The sequence below is a fragment of the Rosa rugosa genome, chromosome 4 (assembly GCF_958449725.1).
Source record: "Rosa rugosa chromosome 4, drRosRugo1.1, whole genome shotgun sequence".
NCBI classification, from domain to species: Eukaryota; Viridiplantae; Streptophyta; class Magnoliopsida; order Rosales; family Rosaceae; genus Rosa; species Rosa rugosa.
In genome coordinates this window covers 3205029-3227429 of record NC_084823.1, presented here as the reverse complement: position 1 = coordinate 3227429, position 22401 = coordinate 3205029, and the positions used below count along the sequence as shown (strand labels likewise).

The 22401-nt window shown below is 35.8% G+C and overlaps 1 protein-coding gene and 1 pseudogene across 1 annotated transcript; both read left to right on the top strand.

Annotated features, from left to right (window-relative positions):
• The first annotated feature begins 6641 nt into the window (after positions 1 to 6641).
• Positions 6642 to 7871, top strand: LOC133744128 (FCS-Like Zinc finger 6). Its single transcript, XM_062172266.1, has 2 exons — positions 6642 to 7132; positions 7461 to 7871. Exons 1-2 carry the CDS (start codon positions 6849 to 6851, stop codon positions 7606 to 7608), a joined length of 432 nt encoding a protein of 143 aa, XP_062028250.1. The 5' UTR covers positions 6642 to 6848; the 3' UTR covers positions 7609 to 7871.
• An 8941-nt stretch (positions 7872 to 16812) lies between these two features.
• LOC133742856 (trihelix transcription factor ENAP1-like) lies at positions 16813 to 20955 on the top strand (annotated as a pseudogene).
• Positions 20956 to 22401: the final 1446 nt, after the last annotated feature.

The following is a 22401-nucleotide window of genomic DNA, read 5'->3' as shown; positions in this document are numbered from 1 at the left end:
CTTTATAAATTAAAATATTAAATTGATCGCTTAAATTGAGTAGTGCATCTTAGTAGCTCTTTGGTTAATTGGACGGTCATAAATTGAAGTGAGTAGGGTTTAAGCGAAAATATTAGGGAAGCTTAACATTGATTCTAGTCGTGTAGAGTACGTATGTAAACAGAGCTAGAATGGAACAATATCTAATTAAAAAGTAAATCCTATCAATTTAATTCCGTATAAGAAAAGTGGCCAAATAGAATCTTTATATTTTGCATATATTCTCCTGTTAATTAAGTAGCAGCTGATTCCTACCTTAGAATTTAATTAAGCTCCCTGGGAATTTTGGTAAACAATAAACCTAACTAACTAGAACTAGTCTAAAAGGCTTTATTTTGCATATATATGTTTTTCTGTATGTATGTATGTAGCAAGCCATACCCTCTTGAACATATGTCACTTGCTATAGCACTGTGTGCCTATTGTGTTCACAGCATATTCCCCATGTTAAAAGAATATATTGAACTCCCAAAGGATGTTATTTTGTATTCCATATCTATACTTTTCTAATATTCGATGAAGGAGTGATTTTTTTTATCAAAAGAATTAGGAATAATCACTTCGTCTATTCCATATACTCTAAATCATTTAGAGAGATTTGGAAACAAAAAGTGAGAAACTCTAAAACACTCCAGTTTTATACCACAGTCTTTTTTTCTTCTTCTTTTCTTTTGGATAAAAGGTTGGAGGACTAGAACGTACTCTAATTCTTAGCATAGTGAACTAATAGACAATCGAATGATATGCATTTGAATGACCAGGTAATTGTCAGATAAATTCATTTAGATATTTCTTTAAAGAAAAAATAAAAAAAAGAGTGATCGAGGATGAATTTGCATTATGTAATTAAAAGTCAATGAAACTGAAGATTGTGTACATTATGTAAATAAAGGTAAATGGGAAAACAACAACAGTTAACCCAAAGAGCCATCGTTTAAATTGAAGTACGTACTAGTGGATGATCGGGACCAAATAGTTTAACCCATCTTCTTAAAAGAATCAGAAACTTTTGGCTTTCCTTACCCCATCTTCGACTCCAAGTTAAAGAATTGAGTTGAAATGCAACCACAGTTAGCAGTAGTTGCATTTTATTGGAATCTCGATCTCCTTCAAGGTTGGTGCATATGTTTATACTAGAATACCAGGGGTATGTCACATTGGGAGACATCTGTATTAAGAAAGTATGATCTCTATGTTCATTAACTATTATGATTCAGCTAGCTGAACATTTTTAAGGGGCAAGTGGGAAGACCAGGGGTTAAGCCAACCCCCCTAAATAGTTGGGCTATCTGGTGATAAGTGCAAGCTCGGAAAATGACATCAGAAGTAGGGGTGCAAGATGTAAGCTTTTTACTGCAATAATTTTAGAGTACTACTGATTGTACTATCCAAAGACTTCGTCCCCTTCTTTTGGAATAGTGCATATTTAAAAAAAACAAAACCATAGAGGAAACATGTAATCTTTTGAGGGAGAAACTCGTTTCAATTACATGGTCAGATCATTGATCTCATCGTACCGTCAATTACATAATGCTGTTTGTATCAATTTCAGAGATACAACTGTACAAATGCTATTTTTGGTATTTTGCATGAGATATATTTTACGAGGTATAAAATGTTTTGGATATTTTCTCACATCGAACCAACACATAGGGTAAGCTATGGCATTGACCTTATTGTTACAGTGGAGACATGTAGCCTTTTGAGGAGAAAAATCTCTTCAATTAGTTGGTAAGTCATTGATTTTGTTTTATCGTTCAATTAGTAAATTACATGTATCAATTTTACAGATACAACCATAAAAACGCTATTTTTGGTATTTTGCATGAGATATAATAATTTGTGAATTTTGTTAGGGTAAATATATTCTTTTGGATTTTGCAGACCCGACACCGACAGTCGTTTTCAGGAAAGAGTGGCGTTGAGCCAGTTCTCAAAGATCTTGTGGTGGAGCTTAGCCGGAAAGTCCTTCCAGAGGGCCTCACGATCGAACTGGAGTTAGTTAGGAGTCGAACTCGGACCCTCGAACTCGGAAGTTGGAGTCGAACTCGGACCCTCGAACTCTGGAGTTGGAGTCAAACTCGGACCAGAGGCGACTAAGATCGGACTGCTGAGAGTAGGGCCCATGACTTCCGGCTTTGCATCGAGATCTGAGCTCTCCACCAGCGAGGTAGCTCCGACCGGAGCTTCTTCGTCGTCTTCAGGCAAGTCAGCGCTGTTCTGACGCTCATTGAGACTGCGTTCGACTCTGGTAGCTCTGACCGAAGCTTCAAGCGTGATGTCGGAGTTCGACGCCGCACTAGAGATGGAGAGAGAGAGAGAGAGAGAGATGAGAGTGTATAAAATGTTATTTATTAATTAGGTTAAGGCTAAAATTGTCATTTTGCTTCAAATTGGGTTAGTGAGAATAAAAATTGGTTGCTCGAGTAAGAGCATATTTAGCAATGCTAGCCATTTTTTAGTCAAATTTTAGCCAAAGTAGCTAAAAAGTCATTTTAGCTAGTCACTTTAGAAATACGTCTGTATCAGTGCTCTCTATTTTAGCTAATTTTGAATTTATATTACTTTTTAAATGAAGATTAAATAATTTAAATGTATTTATAATTTATATAAAATAACTCAAAATGAATGTTTTAAATTATAGAGAGCTTCATCTCGCTCTCTATATTTAAGAGCGAGATAGCTAAAAGTTATAATAGAGAGTCACTTAGAGCATCTTTAGCAGACTCTCTATTTTTGGTCTTTAGCTATTTTGGAGAGCATGTTTAGCTTTTTATATATTTTAGCTGTTGCACCAGACTCCTAAGTGGCTCTCTATTATAACTTTTAGCTATCTCGCTCCTAAATATAGAGAGCGAGATGAGGCTCTCTATAATTTAAAACATTCTTGTTGAGTTATTTTATATAACATATAAATATATTTAAACTATTTAATATTCATTTAAAAAATAATATAAATTCAAAACTAGCTAGAATAGAGAACACTGATGCAGACATATTTTTAAAATGGCTAAATGGCTAGCCAAAATGACTTTTTAGCTACTTTAGCTAAAATTTAACTCAAAAATAGTTAGCATTGCTAAAGATGCTCTTAGGAGTCTGGTGCAGCTGCTAAAATAGATAAAAAGTTAAACATGCTCTCTAAAATAGCTAAGGAGCTAAAATATAGAGTCTGCTAAAGATACTCTAAGTGAGACAATTTTAGCTGATTTTAGTGTTTTGGGTCAAAGACCCTAAAATAAACTATTTAGATGAATGCATTATGCTTTTTTTATTTCCTAGCCTAAAGGGATTTTTGACAATTTATATTATGGTGGTTCTAGTTGGACCTCCAAATTTGCTATTTAGACATCCCATACTTAGTACACCTCTAATTTACTTTTTAGAATACTTGAATAGCTAAGTAGACCTCCATATTTTTACCAAAACACCCTTGAACATAGATACAACAATTTGTTACTCTACTTTTTATCTATATCTTCAACTACGAGAAGAAGAATGAATCAAAATCACATGATGTTGCTCTCTTATTAGTAGGTCTCTCCTCCACCAAAATTAATCAGAGAGTTGGTTCTCGATCTTGATATGTTGTTGGAATCCCTTTGAATTTGCTAAAAGAAGAATTTTAAGGGTTTTGGGTTGGAAGATCGAGTAATAACTATATCATAATATTCAATGAATTTAGTTTAAGGAAATTCCAAATCAGATTGCTTTGAATTTATTTTTGTATTAAATGGGCCATCTATAGAAATTATTATTTTTAATTAATTGCTTTAGGTAAATTATAAAACTATATAGGGAATATAAGGAAATTTTGGAAAAAAAAATTGAATTGAATTGAATGTTATATTTGGGGGAGGTAAGAAGAGTAATTTTTTTTTTCTCATTTTTCTCTCTTTGTCCTTATTTGTCTTTTCATATAATTTGACAAAGTCTATTAATAATTGAAAAAGTCGGAGGTCCAAATATCAAATTTGGAGGTCCAACTAGAACCATCTTTTATATTATGGGTGCAGCCATTGCCACCTTACTATTTTCTTTGTTCACCCTATTTACTCATTACACCGTACATTTTAATTTCAATTATTATATTTAATTATCTAACTCATTTTTCTTTCCAGAAATATCCTTATATGACATATCCAATTAAAGAAGATTTTTTTTAACGAAAATCTCTAATTTAATTTATACCAATAAAAAACTAATATATATTAAAGTTTCCTAATAAAATCATAATCTGAAACTAATATATATTAAAGTTTCCTAATAAAATCATAATCTGATTTACTTCTATTTTTAAATTTTTTTTTCTTTCAGTTTCTATGATCTGTGTAATTGCTGAAACGAAGAGAGGACATAAATTGGTATTTTCAGAAGTTCATTAAACTACAGTAAGCATCGCTACAGTGACAAAAGCCATCTGCTGCTTCTAAAAGCTGGGGTGAGACGGCTTTGGCTTTTCCATCGAAAAAGTGCTGGCTTCTGGAAAAAGCTGAGGAGAAGCTGGTTAATCTATTTTAATTCATGTTAAAAGATTAGTAAGTTAACAACCATGAGCAATGAAGAAGAGATTTTTTTTTTTTTTTTTGTGTGTTTAACTAAGGGTATCAATGATGAAGCTAACACTAATAGTTTTATGAATATTACACCGATATAAATCGCTATCTCTCCAGTACTAGGGTAAGGGTTTTCTTGTTAGCATGTTTTCTATGGATTTAATGGCGGTAGTCTAGCCTCCAAGCTTATTTTGGGAGACTCTGACGTGGTGGATGTACTTTTTTTAATTGAAAAGGGGTTTGTAACCCAGTCAAGTTGGGAGACTCAGCCCCACGCCTATATTATTATTCATTTCATACTATCGCATCGGTGGGGACGTAATACCTGAAACCCTAGTGCTCATATTTGCATTACAAATATTATCATAAAGAATATTCTGTAAGAAAGTAAGAGCCTCAACTAAAGATATATCAGAAACATGACCTAACTAACAAAGTGGGCAAATCTCTATGCAATACTATTTGCTTATCTAAAAATATGCCGAATTATAATAGCATCAAAAACATGTAAATAATCCTTACAATCATCAATAATTCGACTAACTTTTGAATTGTCTTCACCACACCGGTAAAAAGTTTTCACTAAAATGGAGTTCCATATGGTATCTCGAGTTCTTCATTTTAAAGGCTTCGAGACGTCAGTGTTTGTGGGCAAGATGGGTTGCAAAAGGGGACCCAAGGATGTGACGATCAACACTTTGGATGATGGGAAGTTCTTGGTCAGTTTTGCTTCCTATAGCGGCCAGTCTAGGGTTCTTGGTAATGGACCGTGTTTTTACACTAGAGACATGGTTCTAATGGTTTTTTGACATATCCTTGATAGCATTGTAAATGAAGACGGTTTGCAAGCATATTAGCGGCACAACTTGCATGTGAACAAGGCTATTTATATAGGTATGTGTGGACGATGAATTGCGTTTCCAGCTGTGGAGGGAGCCTTCCTACAAACTACTGTCGTCATGGCAGAGGTGGTTGTTTTTGTGTATGAAAAGGTAGTAGGGATTTGCCTATTTATGATTATGTTGAACAACGAGAAACGTGGCTTATGTGGCCAATCACTGTACATATATTGTCCTAACTTAACAATTTATTATATGTTGAGTTTTAATTCAAAATATCTCATTACAATTAGGTGTAAGTTCACTTGTAATTTTTTTTTCATCAAGTTCAAAAACAAAAAGTAATCCACTTATAAGTTATATTATTTTTTGTCACTTTTTAAATGTGAGATTTTTCTTCTCCAATATTTTTATTCTTTTCCATTCAAACGGATCGGTTCTAAAAACAAATAGTCATCTAATTAAAAAAAATCTCACAAAATGTTCTTACAAGACTAACTTTGCAATATAAAACATCATTCTAATGTCATAAGATGTAAGAAATATGACAAAATAATATTACCTTGCATATAGATGTATATATGGAAAGATCCAAGATAACTTTATGTGAGAGTGTAACTGCTCCAACTTAAATATTGAGTTAGAAGAGTAAGCACACTTACTATCATAGCACACGTAGTTATCACTTCTGAGATGTAAGGACAAATTTACACCAGAAGCCAAACTTAAAGGATAACAATAGATGTATTAATTTAACCACTTCTTATTGTTGAATTACCAATGGGATATTTCAGGTTAAATTAATAGTTATCACTTCTTATTGTGCAGATACCATTATTCTTTTTGACTGTTTACCGAATTACCAACTCCTCTTATAAAATTTTCACCATCCAATAAGTTTACTCGACCCTAGATTAACCTAAAGTCCAAAAAAATTGCCAAAGGGACAATTGTCAGGGATATTGTACATACGTGTTGAATGGCGAGTATGTGGACCTTTATTTATGCGACAAGCTACATGCATTTGCAATTATAAGAGAGTAGAGCCAGTAAAACTCACTGTAAGTGACTGCCATAGCTTTGAACTATGAAGAAAGAAACGAAAAAGAATCCGAAGCTCCCATTTGCCCAGAAAATAAACAAATGACAATTGGAGGGCTGACGTGGATTTCCTATATAATGCTAACAAGTCTCACAGTCTCTGTCTTTAATTCAATCAAACGGTCCAGATTCGCTCCTCAGTTTCTGGCCCTCCTCTTTATCTTCCCCTCCTTCTCTTCAGCCTTTACCCCTCCCTCTCTCTCGTTTCTCCTCTCTCTCTCTCTCTAAGGATTTAGATTTAGAGAGAACAGCAGTTGTAGCAGTATTAATAGTTGTAGCAGAAGAGAGAAAGAAAGAAGGAAGAGGAGCAAAAATGTTGTTGGGGAAGAGACCAAGGCCTCCAATGAAGAGGACCACAAGCATGTCAGAGATCACCTTTGATCTGAACACTGAAGCTCAACCTCAGCCCTCAGATCCCCACAACCCCTTCAGCCCTCTGGCGTTTGATGGCCTTATGGTGAAGATGGCCTCCTCATCACCCTCACCTAGAAACCACAGAAGGAACTCTGCTGATTTCGTTGAGACTCCTCACTTCTTGAGGGCTTGCGGTCTCTGCAAACGCCGCCTTGTTCCTGGCCGCGATATTTACATGTATAGGTAAATGCTCTTAACCACTAGAGCTTCGTTCTTTTTTATTTTTAATTGATGGAAACAACCCAGTTCATAACTTTTTTGGATTGAGGCCATCTGTTCTTGATTTTACCTGGCTCTGATAGTCAGTCCTTCCCAGATTGATTTCTGTCTGGAGATTTCTTGCTTATTTTCCTGGATTTTCTGTTTTTTAGGTATATATAGTAAAAATGATGTATATACATATATATGCCGATATTTGGAAACTAATCTAATTATTTGTATGCTACTTCTTCTGTATTATTCAGCATTAACTCACAATTTCTTTTTCCTATAACTGATCTGAGTTATGCAGAGGTGATACTGCTTTCTGCAGTCTAGAGTGCCGGCAGCAACAGATGACCCTTGATGAGAGGAATGATAAGTGTTCATCTTCGGCTTCCACCGCCGTCGTCGCCGGACACCATGTCTCTTCCAAAGGGGAAACTATGGCCGCTGTGTAGTGTGGTATGTCAACCCGGTGAACACAGCACGATCTTTGCAGGCGCCGCTGGACCATATGAATATAAGTAGATTTGGGGGTTAGGTTTATGCATGAAACTATGAATGGGATTTGAAGCTGTAATTTTCATGTGGATTCAGGCAAAACACAACTTCATCATAGATTTCTCCCTCTTGGTATTTTTTTTTTCCCTTTAGTTAATGGAAAATTTACAGAGTTAATTCTAAATCTTCATCATGTATGTAGTGAGCTCCTTTGTCTTTCTGAGTTAATTTTTAGTGTCATACATGTGAATTAATGGTGCTGCAAGCCTGCAAGTTTTTGAGAAAATCGATGACTGGCCGTTTGAAACCTGAGTTTATTTGGTGGTATTGGATTCCAACAGATTCCCTTCTTTTCTTGTGGATATGAAACTGAGAGCTTTTAAATTTTAGAACTAAGCTTTTCAAAAAAAAAAAAAAATTTTAGAACTAAGTAATAGGATCAAAACCGAAATCTATTGGGTCAATTAATTGAATAGATTACCAGTTCATGATTGAAACTCTTTTTTTTTTTTTTTAATCAGTAAAATAGATTTCCATTAGCTAAAGCCAGAACGACACGAATACATATCATCCACTGCCAACAATACGGTAAGGTACGCAAAACAAGTTTCCTGTGCCTCAGCAACTTTTTTCGACTTTGGAGGATTTTTGTTCTTGGAACCAAGTGGCCTTCCTCTCTTCTTCTTCGGTTCCAGCTTCACTTCCACTATTGATTGCACCAAAATGCTACCTGGTGCTTCTAGTAGTTCAAGAGACCTAGCAGAGAATTTGCTAGGAAAAGTAGGTGTTTTCAGCTTTTTGGTTGGTGCATCTTGCTGCTCAACTTTCTTGAATAGCTCAGGCAGAAAAATCTTTAGCTTTTTTGGATAATCAGTGGTATGTTTTACCTGTGGAGGTGTAGCATCTTTGGTTTCCGAGGTGGTCTATTCAATGTGCGCCCCTGAGTCATCTTCCTGTACGACAGAAGAATGCACAGGTTCAATTACTTGGACAACCATCAACTCAGAAGATGGGGGAGATGCAATTTCTTTGGGAGGAGAAAGATCATCCTCACTGAGTTTGGTGACAGGGACCAAGGCCATGGAGGTAGCAGTGTCTTTAGTAGGCATCAACTTTTCATGCAAGATAACTGGCTTGAGTCCAATATGATCATATGAACCAAACAATTATCGGCTTACAGGAGGCAATATCGAAGTTTGAATACCTTGGAAGCAGAAAGCTCCATCCATAAACTTGCTTGTAGAGAAACCCAAAGATGAGCTTCCAATATCAAGCCTATTCTCTACTGGTTTTGCAGATCCTGTGTGCTTAAGGGACAATGATCCCCTTCATGCAGTAATAGGTGACACAGATTACACTTGCCAACCAAATTCTCGAAGAAGAAGGAAATCTCCGCCTCCACATTTGAAGCAAGTCGAAGAGCTTTTTGAAGAAAGAAAGGTTTCGATAATTCATGAGAAACCATAACCCTAACTCTTCCCAAATTCTCAAACAGCTTTTCATCCAGTTCAAGAAACTTACCAACAACAGAGGTAATGTCTCTGATGGTATCCGGGTATTCAAAAGAAGGTGGATGTTAGTGATTCACACCCAGAAGAAAGAGGGAGCTCATGTCCACCGAATGCAGCGGCGCCATGCCATCATACTCCTGTAACACCACAAGGGCCTAATTGAACCTCCACGTCCCCCCCCCCCCCCTCCCGGAAGAACCTTGTTGCGGTCTCGGAGTAGGTCAAAAGCCAGGAAAAAGTTATTGTGTTCACGTTCTTGAATCTTGAAGCTCTTATCCAGAACCCAAGCCCTTCTGAAAAAACGCCTCAAATCATTTAGAGATGCAAGTTGCTAACATCCTCAATGGAAGCCATGGTGAGATGGTGTTGCGTAGGAAGAGATATAGCCGAAGGCCGTCAGCGTTATTTAGGGTTTTAGATGCGTGCATATTCGCACTTAGGATTTTTTTTTCGTCTTATTTGTGTTGGTTGTTTGACACAACCATTTGATTGTTAAATATGATTGAAACCCTTTCTTTTTTTGAATCAAAGAAAGAATTTTTATAGAATGAACTCAATTGAGTTGATTACAATCAAATTGTAATACATCCAGAATGCAATCTGGAGTATGATCCACCCAAAAGGAACTATTGCTAGCTTCAAAGGCTATACTAGCTAAACGATGTGCTACCTCATTACAAGATCTTGGAGCATGACAAACTGACACATTTCTGATGGTACTCATGCCCATTTTAAATCAAGTATGATTGAAACCCTTTCAAATCAAGTAAAACCAAAGATAAGTTTTGTTATGCTAAGAGTATCTTTTTTACTAGATTCACACATATTGTGGAGTTTTTTAATTTTAATTATATATACAAATCCTATCAAGAGCGGAGCTCCGCTTTGAAATTAACGTGTGAAGTTCGAGTTTTGGGTCACTTTTCGGTCGCATATCCACATCTCGACCGTTCAGTTTTTAGGTACTAGTGTATAGATCGTCTCTGCAAGTTTTTAGCCAAAATGATGATCGTTAAGGTATCTAACTCGCTTAAACCAATGAACGGACTGGATCTGTCAACCTGAACCGTACTAGCTTTAAGGCAATTATCAATGCCTTAACGATCATCATTTTGGCTGAAAATTTGCAGAGACGATCTATACACTAATACCTAAAAACTGAACGATCGAGATGTGGATATGCGACCGAAAAATGACCCAAAACTTGAACTTCACAAATAAATTTTCAAAGCGGAGCTCCGCTCTGGATAGGATCTGTATATATATATATATATACAGTCCGGCTACACTAAGGATGTCCTTAGTTTTTCTTAGGTGCGAATTTCCGGTTTTCACCCACTTTCCGATCAAATTTTCACATCTTAACCGTTCAGTTTGTAGGTCCTAATGTATAGATCACCTTTGTAAAATTTCAGCCAAATTGGTGATCATTAAGGCATCCAAAACTGCAAATTACAACAATGTAAACGAACGGTTCCGGTTCGACAGATTCGGTTCGTTCGTGTAAATTGCAGTTTTGGACGCCTTAACGATCACCAAATTTGCTGAAATTTTGCAGAGGTGATCCATACATTAGAACCTAAAAACTGAACGGTTAAGATGTGAAAATGTGATCGGAAAGTGGGTGAAAACAGTAAATCCGTTCCATAAGAAAAACTAAGGACATCCTTACCTGAGAAAAATCCTATATATATATATATATATATATATATATATATATATTGTGGAGTCGGGTCTGATAGTTTCATAATTAAGAGATTCTATTTGCATGACATACGAGTCCATGATTAGTGCTTATATATACATATATAAAAGGCAAACAGTGAGGAATCTGTGGCCTGGTCAACTTTGCTTGTAATGGGTCCTCTTTTTAAATAAAATAAGAAATAAATGAAAGAGATTTATCTTTGCTTCGTAAGATTAAGAATATTTTATTCTTTTTTCAACAAAAAAAAATATTTTGCTCTTCAATTTAACCGAAGTAGTAAGAGAAGATACATCCTCAAAAAAAAAAAAAAAGTAGTAAGAGGAGATAGAAATTGAGTCATCATCAGGTTAGATATGAATAAGTTATTAGGTGCTCTGTAAAAGACCTTTTATGACTATCCACTAATATATATATATATATATATTTTATCCAGAGCGGAGCTCCACTTTAAAACTAACGTGTGAAGTTCGAGTTTTCGGTCACTTTTCGGTTGCATATCCACATCTCGACCGTTCAATTTTTAGGTACTACTGTATAGATCATCTCTGCAAATTTTCAGCCAAATTGATGATCGTTAAGGTATCTAACTCGCTTAAACTAATGGACGGATTGAATCTGTCAACCTGAACCGTACTAGCTTTAAAGCAATTATCAATGCCTTAACGATCATCATTTTGGCTGAAAATTTGCAGGGATGATCTATACACTAGTACCTAAAAACTGAACGGTTGAGATGTGGATATGCGACCGAAAAGTGACCCAAAACTCGAACTTCACACGTTAATTTTCAAAGCGGAGCTCCGCTCTGGATAGGGTCTGTATATATATATATATATATATATATATATATATATATATATATATATATATCTATGTGTGTAATGTTTTTTTTTTTTTTTTTTTTGGTGAGATAAAGAGCACATAAATTAATATGGCCCTGATTCATGGGCAAAGAAAAGTACAAAGAATATTACTCTATTTTGACATCGGTAGCTTAGAGCAGTCTATGCTAACAAAAAACACATCGCCTCGTAGGCAATCTATTCTACCTGGCTCCAAATGCCGAGCACGCTATTGTGGTACGTTGAAACCAAGTATTTCTACAAAGGCTCCTAGAGGAGTTTCAACTAGCATAGACAAGACAAACCTGATCGTGCTAACAATGACTGAGATTTGTCACCTAACTAGCGACTCAAGAAATAAAAAGCCTAGACCAGGCCGAAGCCCACTAAAACAATCCCCTATAAAAACTAATTAAGAGCAGCAGCCCAAGAGCTCAAGAGAGACCCAGCCCAGACGCAAACCAAAGCCCGGCCCAGCCCTGCTTCGCTGTGCAACATCATTAGACCCAATGACCGCAGCCACCGTCTCACAAAACGGAGCACCATCAGCACCAGACGGATCTCGACACCATCTCCAGAGGGCTTACCGCAACAATCCTCCAAAAAAACGGCACCCTGATCTGCCGCCTCTGCGGTACCAAACACAACCGTCGTCGTCTGGTGACCACCCTACGCCAACACACAGTCCCTGCCGTCTGGTGAAACCATCCCATGCTGCCTAGCACCGTCCCATGAAACTAATCATGACCATACCGCCTCAAATGTTGCACTGAGACCAGGCCCAAGACTGACACCACCATTGATCCGCCTACAAGCAAAAACCACCCCAGGCCCGAAAGCAAGCCCAACCACCACCTGCCTGGCAGCAACTCCATAGCATCAGCGCAACCAAGATCGACATCAACGCTGGGCCGTCGTCGGACTAGCGACACTAAAAGAAGAAGAGGAGACCTAGACGGCTATGGGAGAGAGAGCTAGGGTTTTCTCACTTGTGTGTATGTAATATTCTTTTATTAAAGAAAATACAAAAAATTATGAAAAATTATGATATGTTAATGATTGAATAAGATAAAATACAAAATTAAAGAAAAGTATAGCCTAATGCAATAATTAGTTCACATATTCAACTAATAGCTATATAAAAAGTATTAATATTATTATTGAATGGGCTTTTGGGTAGGACTTATAAGGCCGGACTTTGATGGGTAATGGGTCGGGCCTGAACTTTGAACCCTTCGCCCTATCCTTACGTTGGGCATGCTTGATATGAGGGGCCCGCAGGCCAAATGATAACACACACACACACACACACACACACACACATATATATATATATATATATATATATATATATATACAGGGTCCTTCTAGTGAAGGATCCCTTTTTTGGGTCTTTTCTAGGGATAGGGCATTAGAGCAACTTTTCGATCACATTTCGGCATCTCAACCATTCAGTTTTTAGGTCCTAATGTGTAGATCATTTCTGCAAATTTTCAGCCAAATCGGCGATCGTTAAGGTGTCAAACTAGATTAAATCAATGAACGAACCAAATCAGTCAAACTTGAACCATTCATACTCCACTTTTCAATCGCATTTCGGCATCTCGACCGTTCAGATTTTAGATCATAATATATAAATCACTTATGCAAATTTTCAGCGAAATTTATGATCGTTAAGAGATCGAACCAGATTAAATCAATGGACGAACCAAATCTGTCCAACCTGAACCGTTCATGTTTATAATTGTAAATTACAGTTTTAAATGCCTTAATGATTATCAATTTGGCTGAAAATTTGCAGAGATGATCTACTCATATAGACCTAAGTTCTGAACGGTTGAGATGTGAATATGTGATCGAAAAGTGGGTCTAATAAGTGATTTCTTAAATGGCCAAAAAAATGGATTCCTCACTAGAAGGGCCCTGACACACACACACACACACACACACACACACACACACACAGGGCCATTCCACTAAGGGATCCCTTTTTTTGGCCATTTTAAGGGATCCCTTATGGAACCCTTTTTTTGTTCATATTTTAACATCTCGATCGTTCAGTTTTTAGGTCCTAATGTATAGATCACTTCTGCAAATTTTCAGCCAAATTGATGATCGTTAAGGTATCAAACTAGATTAAATCAATGGACGAACTGAATCTGTCCAACCTGAACCGTTCATGTTTATAATTGTAAATCGCAGTTATAAATGCCTTAATGATTATCAATTTGGCTGAAAATATGCAGAGATAATATACTCATATAGACCCTAAAACTGAACGGTTGAGATGTGTATATGTGATCGAAAAGTGTGTCTAATAAGCGATCCTTCAAATTGGCCAAGAAAAAAAATCCCTCATTAAAAAGACGCTGTATATATATAAATAAATATATAATGATAAGTCTGATGAGGATTTCAGCCACTAATTTTAATTTTGACATGTGGACCAGAGATGCTTTTAAAAAGAATTATGAACTCTTCTTTGTACTTGGTGTAAAGATGGAACATATGCTTAACTGCAAAAGGAGTCGTTAACTCGTTATTATAGGTGTTCTTTTGAAAATGATATTAGAGGGTAGTCGTCAGATTAGTTCATTGTTTGGAGCGTATCTTAAATAATAATTAATTTAATGGCTCATCATTTTAGTGTTTTAATACTTTGAAGAACTATAAATTTTTAACTACATTCGTTAAATTCTAAGATATAAATTTTCAAGTTTGAACGATTGAGATGTGTACGTCGTATTTTTCTGAAAATGAGTATCCCTTTTAAAATTTATAGTTCTCTATAATGAATTGTATAAGGAAATCTACATGTATATATATAGCCATGTCCTGTAGGTAATACATATATGAAATTAATTAGTTCGGAAGGTGCTAACGTATGAGACTTGCAAGTTAAGTGAAATCCGGGTTTGGGTATAGGCCATTTGTAAAACCGTTTAGATTGATTTGGTATTATGTGTGTTGGAATGTTAATTATATATCATGCATGCATGATTAAGACCAAGACTAGAAGTCAAATGGTAAAATCTAAAGGAGCTTATATATGTATTTTATGTACGTACGTAGCAACTCTTTCCTTCCATATTTGTTTTACCTTTCTCAAGTGCTTTTACTAATTCACTAATATAAAATGATGATGAATCAAACATTGGTGGACAACCGTTCATCGTAATCGGTTGGTGAAAAATGTTACTAGATCCAGAAGTACAACCTAACAAGGTTTACTTGTTTAAAGCCTTAAAGGGAAATATATCACTATAATTTCTCTTTTGAAGGGGTCAATGGCCCTCAAATTGGCCAAATGGGGGACATCATTATTGGGATCGAATAATATCAAGTGCTTTGCATAGTATTCTATTAATATTGCTGACTCTCTTTCCTTGAACACATAAAACAATTGGTCTCTGACCCTCAACTCCTTAAGTATAAGTGATATGCAACATGCAAGTATACACTACATGTACTTTAGTATATTTTTACTATTTGCTACCCAAATGTGTGTGCGCGCGCGCTTCTTCACATGACCAATCTTGGTAAACAACATAATCAAAGTAGTATCAATAAACTAGAACAGGGTGGCATATTGTAATCTGTCATTAATGTTTCGTCCACCTAATGAAAAACTTAAAAGAATGTAGTATTTATAACAATTGGATTTGAATATTTATAACGTATGAGAGCTCTTTTGATGAAGACTATTAAAATGAGAAGTACTTAAGGATTTTCTAATCAATAGTTTGGGAGACCCACATTTCGATTACATTACGGCAAATCAACAGTTAGATGTTTAAATATGCATAAGTAGATCACTTCTGAAATTTTTCTTTTAAATTGCTAATCGTTAAGTTACCGAATTAGATCAAATCAATGGACTAACTAAATCTGTCAAATATGACCCATTATTCATAACTGATAAATACGATTATAAATGCCTTAACGATTTTCAATTTGGTTGAAAATTTACATAACTGATCTGCACATAACTATCAAACATCTAACAGTTAATTTGTGGAAATGTGATAAAAAAGTGAGTCTCACAAAAAAGTCCTCAACTAGTCCTTATTTTAGTGGTTCTCATTAGAATGGCTCCCTATAACGTATAGCCTCTTAACAAATATGTGTTATAATTTCTAAAAATCTTGGCTATGGGAGCTCTCTCTCTCTTTTAAACCCTAATTGATAACACCTCATAGGTATCTTGTTATCAGGGGTAGCCTTGAGGGGTTGCTACTAGTGCGACCGCATTAGCCCTCCGATTTCAGGAGGCCTCCAAGTACGAAGTGGTGTAGTTGGTTAAGGTGCTATATTTTTAGATGCCAGGATCTGATTTCAAATCTCAGGCAACTCTCTTTCTTTGTTTTTGTTTTGTTCATTTCTATCATCTTTTTTTTTTCCACCAAGGCTTTTTTAATATATATATTTTTTAAATCCTGTAATTAATAGGGCTTATTTAGATTTTCGCTCTAGGCCTTTGAAAATTCAGGAGCGGCTCTGCTTGTTATGTTCATATACTCTTCTTGCTTAAGTAGTTTAGCAACTTAGGTATTTGATAATACACTTCTTTATCATCTTGTTGAATATCAAGTTATAGTGACACCAATTAATAAGAGAGTTGTATATACATTTTTAACTTTAACACTCTAGGCATCTAATTGCATTGAATTTCTTTTCAAAAAAAAAAAAAAAAATTGCACTAAATTGAGTGAAGTAGATAGTTACTAATTGATTGTTGGGAAAAATGCACAGACAGTGTCTGGACACTTTGAGGACTGTCAAAGTGATACCTGAACTTTAAAACATATCAATGTGATACCTGGACTTATATTTTCTTATCAACGTAGTACCTACGTCAACTTTCCGTCATAGAACCGTCAATTTTGACCACGTGTGAGTCACGTGAGGCTGAAAATGAGGGCAAAAAAGACTTTTCACCCCATCATCCTAAATGGATTATCAAAATTGAAATTAAAAACTAAATAAATTATTATATTAAAAAGAAAAGTTGAATGAAATTTTTTGCTTTGTTCTATTAACCTGAAACTCCATCTCCAAATCCCGACCTCTGTGAATCAGGTGGTGTCTTCCGAAGTTTAGATGAGATTAGAAGCTGTCTTCTGCTTCTTTTTGCACGACCTCATGAAGTCTTCCTCGTCGTTCATCGGAGGTAAAGATCAAGGTGGCGCGTGACTTCACGGTAGTGGCGGCTTTGAGGAAGGCATCTTTGATTGAATCCGGCGGGAGTGCGCAGTCTTCGAGGAGGGGAGGGAGGATGTGGTGCAGTAATCCGGCAGATTAAGATCCCAACTTCATCGGATTATAGGAGATTAACTTGCCTTGAAGCATCAAATAAAGATCGTTGCTGCACCTGGGCTTCGAAAGCAACCTCTTCCTAGCCTTTTTTCGATCGCCTCGACGCTCTCATCGGATCTAACGTCAAGAAGCTCTCGTCGTCGGTCGCTGTTCCGCTGCCGCTGGCGTACCAGAAGTCGTCGCCGGCGAGGCCGGTCGTGACGGCCGTGGCTCTGCCGCAGAAAAGGTCGGCGTCCGCGGCGGCGATGAATGAGGGGTTCATCAGGATGAATTACTCGGCGGTCGCTACTGCGCACGGCGGCGGCGGAGAACGACGAAGAGGATGACGAGGATGAGGAAGATAACGACGACGGGGATGAGGAGGCAGAGGTGGAGAGGGAGAGGGAGAGGGAGAGAGACAACGACAGTGAGATTGGAGGCGGCGGAGGAGAAGGGTTGAAGAGATTGTCGAGGGCAATAGAGAGGTTTGGGGAGGTGTATCAGAGAGTGGAGGCTGAGAAGTTGAGGCAGATGGTGGAGTTGGAAAAGCAGAGAATGCAGTTTGCTAAGGACTTGGAGGTTCAGAGAATGAGGATGTTCATGGCCACACAGGTCCAGCTGGAGCGGATCAAGCACGGCAAGCGACCCGGCTCTAATGGTGAGCCGAATCTGTCAGCTTTCTTCTATATGCTATAGGATTGTTTTTGGTTTGTTAGTTTTCGGGGTCTTGTTGGATTTATATGCTCTTGTTGAGAAGTGTTGCTGATAATTGAATAATCTATTCGCTTCGAAAGCAATCTCCCCAATTCAATTTCAAAGAAACAAGCTTTCAAAGTCCTCGTTTAATCTCCTCTCCTCTCTATTAGGGTTTTCAGAAACTGATTAGTCTTTAATGGAGCTGATTTAGGCTCTAATTGTCCTCCTTTTCTTCAATCCTCACTAAATGCTGTATTGGGTTTGGATCTTCACAAAAGATAACGGAAAAGATAGCCACGGATTTACAAGGCAGTGTGGTCAATTTGAATGCAAGCTCTTGATCAGAGGAATAGCAATTGCAGGCCAGAGAATTGAGAGTGAAGTCGGAGGCCGATCGATTCTGGCCTTCTGGGTAACTGATGATGAATGAGAGAGGAGAAGAATTTTTTTTTTAATTCTTCATTTATTTCTCTCTCTTATTTATATAACCATTTAAATTAATTATTTTATTCACATTAAATCATAAATCAGATAAATTTTTTTTTTTGAGGGGCACATCAGTCATTTTGCCCTCATTTTCAGCCTCACATGGTTAACTTGACGGTTCTGTGACGGAAAGTTGATGTAGGTACTACGTTGATAAGAAAATATAAGTCCAGGTATCACATTGATACGTTTTAAAGTTCAGGTATCACTTTGACAGTCCTCAAAGTGTCCAGACACTGTCTGTGCATTTTTCTCTTGATTGTTTAGCAGTAGAGACACTCTTACTCTTTCCTCTAATTGATTCCTCTCGACGTAACTTATTTTCAAACTTTAATTTCTGTTTTCAAACCAAATCAAACTCAAAATCTTTCCAAACAATTAGTTCCAATGATCCTGCTGGACACCCTTACTTCCCATTACTATATTCTACCCTTCTAAATTGGAAGAAGGAAAATAATTAGATCATAACTAACCCATCAGTAATAAAGTTTTACATTTTAAACAAAAAAATAATAATATATGTATTGCATACTTGTCAAATCGCAGCATACGTATATGACAATTAAAAAGGTTAAATGACCTCACACAGGACATCAAAATTTTATTATAAATTTAAAAGACTTGGACACTTTGATGTTCTTTGTGCTGAAGCTTTTGCTTTTCGTGCTGGCTTGCAAGCTGCTTTGCTTCATCAGTTAACTCATACTAAAGTTGAAGGTGATTCAAAGTTACTTATTGATGCCATTACCCACAAAACCCAAACTCCTTGGAGAATTACCACCTTAGTACATGATATTTGGATTTTTTTGGCCAACCAGTTTAGTTTGATTCAGTTTAATCATGTTTGGCGAGAAGCGAACTTTGTTGCTGACGCTTTGGCGAATCTTGGTCATCAAGTTGGTGTTGGCAGTTGGTCTCATACTCTACCTCGGGCTGTTCAAAATGCTTTTGCTTTTGATTCTCTTAGCTTAGGTTGTTTTAGGGGTTTCTCTAATTTTCTTTTTCCATCGAAAAAAAAACTTTATTGTAAATTTATGGGGTTTTGACCATTTGCCCTAATTTTATGGACATTTTCCCCGCTTACACCACCCACTTATTTTTTTTCTCATTTACTCATAAAGACTCTAATAAGGTCTTCCCTAATAACGAATTAAGTTTTTTTTTTTTTTGAGACTATTTTTGTAATAACCCGAAAATTAGTGTCAACTATAGAGTACTATATTATTAGTTATATTCGAAAAATCTTACTTTGTTATTGAGCTCAAGACTCTCATCTATATTATTTTTGTGATGCATGTCATTTTAGTACTAATTATTGTTATTATTTTTACCTTAAGAAAGCACTAAAGTTCTTTACTTATTAATTGGGTAAATGTGTATCTATATGGATGTGTGTGTACATATATATATATATATATATATATATATATATATATATATATATATATATATATATATATATATATATATAGCAAGCAGCTGATTTCTTTTCTTTTACTTTCTTATTAATTATTTTTCTTGTTTATACTTTTGGCCTAACTATCCACTTTGGTCTTAATTAAATTAGTGAATTAAGTTTGGTGAGAATTGGTTTCTAGTGCATACTCCTAGCCTATATAAACACATGCTCTCTATCATATTTCCTACAAGCTTGAAGATCAATTGCAGAATTGATCAAAAACTCCCTTAGTTGAAGAGAAAAAACTCAAGATTCTCACACAAATCCTTCATCCTATTTCTCTTAAGAAATTCCCTTTTTGTCAAAGAAGTCCAAGCTTGATTTCAAGACCAAAATCTTCACCTCACCTTCTGAGTTCCTTAAGTAAGTACATGAATACATTCCTATATTCTTTTGTCTTTAAGATTTATCAAATTGCATAATCAATGATAAAATGGAAAAGGATCTGCTTTGCTTCAAACCCGTATTTTCGTATATAACAAATTCTGTTTTGTCAAAACTAATTACAGTATTAAATTCCTCATCAAAAGTTCTTCAATTTAGGCTTTTGAATCACTCAAAAAGGTTAAGAAATGAAGAAGTTATGGCTAATCAAAGTTTTCAACTTTTAAACTCGCTGGAAATCTCATACAGCCATCACAACTTCAAAAATTCATATCTCTCTCATTTCTTATCCGATTTCTACAAACTTTATATCAATTTGAAGCTTAGGACCTCTACTTGTGATCTGGAGAGTTTGAGAATTAATGGTAAAATACACCGTACGTAAAGACTTAAACATCAAAGGGCAGTATCAAAAATATTGGTTTCTGCACTGTTATGGTTCTTCACCATTTCTGGACTATGTGACTTCGAACAGGATTACATGACTTATTCCATTAGATTCCTTGTGAAAAACCCTTTGAAATGGTGTACTCATTTGACTAATTCGGACTTGTGATGGACAACATAACACATCTTGAAGTTTGATGACTCTAATCGGAGAAACATGAACATGGTTGATGAACTTCAATGGATTTGGACATAAGGACTGAAATACTAACTATAATATAATTTTGTTAAATTGTTTATAGTTACTTATTTAATGCTTGTGCTTTATTATTACCTATTTTACCTTATTTCAATTATGTATAAACTTCTTTTTAATTATGTTGTTTGCTAGTGAATTTACTTATTTGTGATATACAATTATGTTATACATGTTTTCATATGAGATTATTCCTAAGTATATGTATCTATATGTGTGTGTACATATACATATATTACGATCTATAATTTATAAAGATTGTATGTTGTGAATTTGATTATGTCTAAGATACTTATTTGTGATATACAATTATGTTATACATGTTTTCATATGAGATTATTCCTAAGTATATGTATCTATATGTGTGTGTACATATACATATATTACGATCTATAATTTATAAAGATTGTATGTTGTGAATTTGATTATGTCTGAAAAGTACAATTATGAAGCCGGGTGATTACAACAACCCCGTGCTTAAGTGAATTACTGGTAAATGTGTTTTGGTGCTTCGTGGTTATGCTTCGTGGTTGTTAAGCTGTGGGCCCTAGTCCCTTCAGATAGTGCACTATTATACTCTTAGGAAGGGTGCTTACTTTGAGTATACATGTCTTGGTTGTGTCCTTGGTATGCTGCGGCTTACCCGTACTTTGGGAATAGTACGTCGGTCCCTAGTACGTGGATTTATGATTTGTTACCAGTCAACCTGGTTTTCCCGTGTTTTGGGTATAGTACGTCGGACCCTAACACGTGGATTTGTGATTTGTTACCAGTTAATCTGAAAATTCACTAAAAAGAGAAGTGTACTTATGTTATTTTGATCAAATATCTATCTATGATATATTTTTAATATGTGAAGGTGTTAGTAAAAAGAAAATCAAGCATGTGTTGCTTTAATGTTATTTCACATACTAATGCTACAATATTTGTTGGTTTGATAAGAATATGTGACTATGTGATTTATTACCAAACCATTCACACGAATGAATATATTTGTATATATGTGTGTGTGTATTGTGTGTATATATATATACATATTTAAGAATTCGTATGAACTTAAATGGTTCTTAGTACATTTTAACTTGGTTGTTCAGTTTTGATTTCTTATAAGATACATTAATATAAGAATGTAAGTTGTGTACTTACTGGGCTTGTGTTGCTCATGATGCTACACCTTCTTGTTTTCAGGTATTGAGTAGATGCTTGGGGAAACGGGATGAACCTACTAGATAAAATAATATTTTTCTACTACTATTTCTAGTGAATACCTGTACTGATTCGAATTTTGCTTAACTTTGGTTATGTAAATATATTACCGATATTAGTTTTCTAATAAAAGTACTATTCAAACATGTATATATTTTCTTTTACTTCTTGTTGATTTATTCAAGAAGAAAATTGTATTTGTTTTGACTCACGTCACAAATTCACGAGCCATATTTCAGTACAATATTGGCCTTGGATTTGGGGGCGTGACAATTTTGCCCTCACTCCTTTGTTACATAGAGAGAGAGAGAGAGAGAGAGAGAGAGAGAGAGAGAGAGAATGGAAGAGAGAGAAGCCATAGAAGAATTTGCCGGAATCTGGTAACCGGTTGCATGAATCCATTCACCAATCGCCAGCCGCCGGAGGTTGTCGGAGATCTCTCATACTAATAAACATTTATTGCCCCGCAATAAACCTTTATTGCGCTCCAATAAATGTTTATTGGGGGCAGTAAAAGTTT

Excerpts from the sequence above, each read along its gene's own strand:
- LOC133744128 (XM_062172266.1), top strand. The coding sequence starts at position 6,849 with ATGTTGTTGGGGAAGAGACCAAGGCCTCCAATGAAGAGGACCACAAGC. Across the intron at positions 7,133-7,460 it reads CGCGATATTTACATGTATAG|AGGTGATACTGCTTTCTGCA; the intron begins GTAAATGCTCTT and ends TGAGTTATGCAG.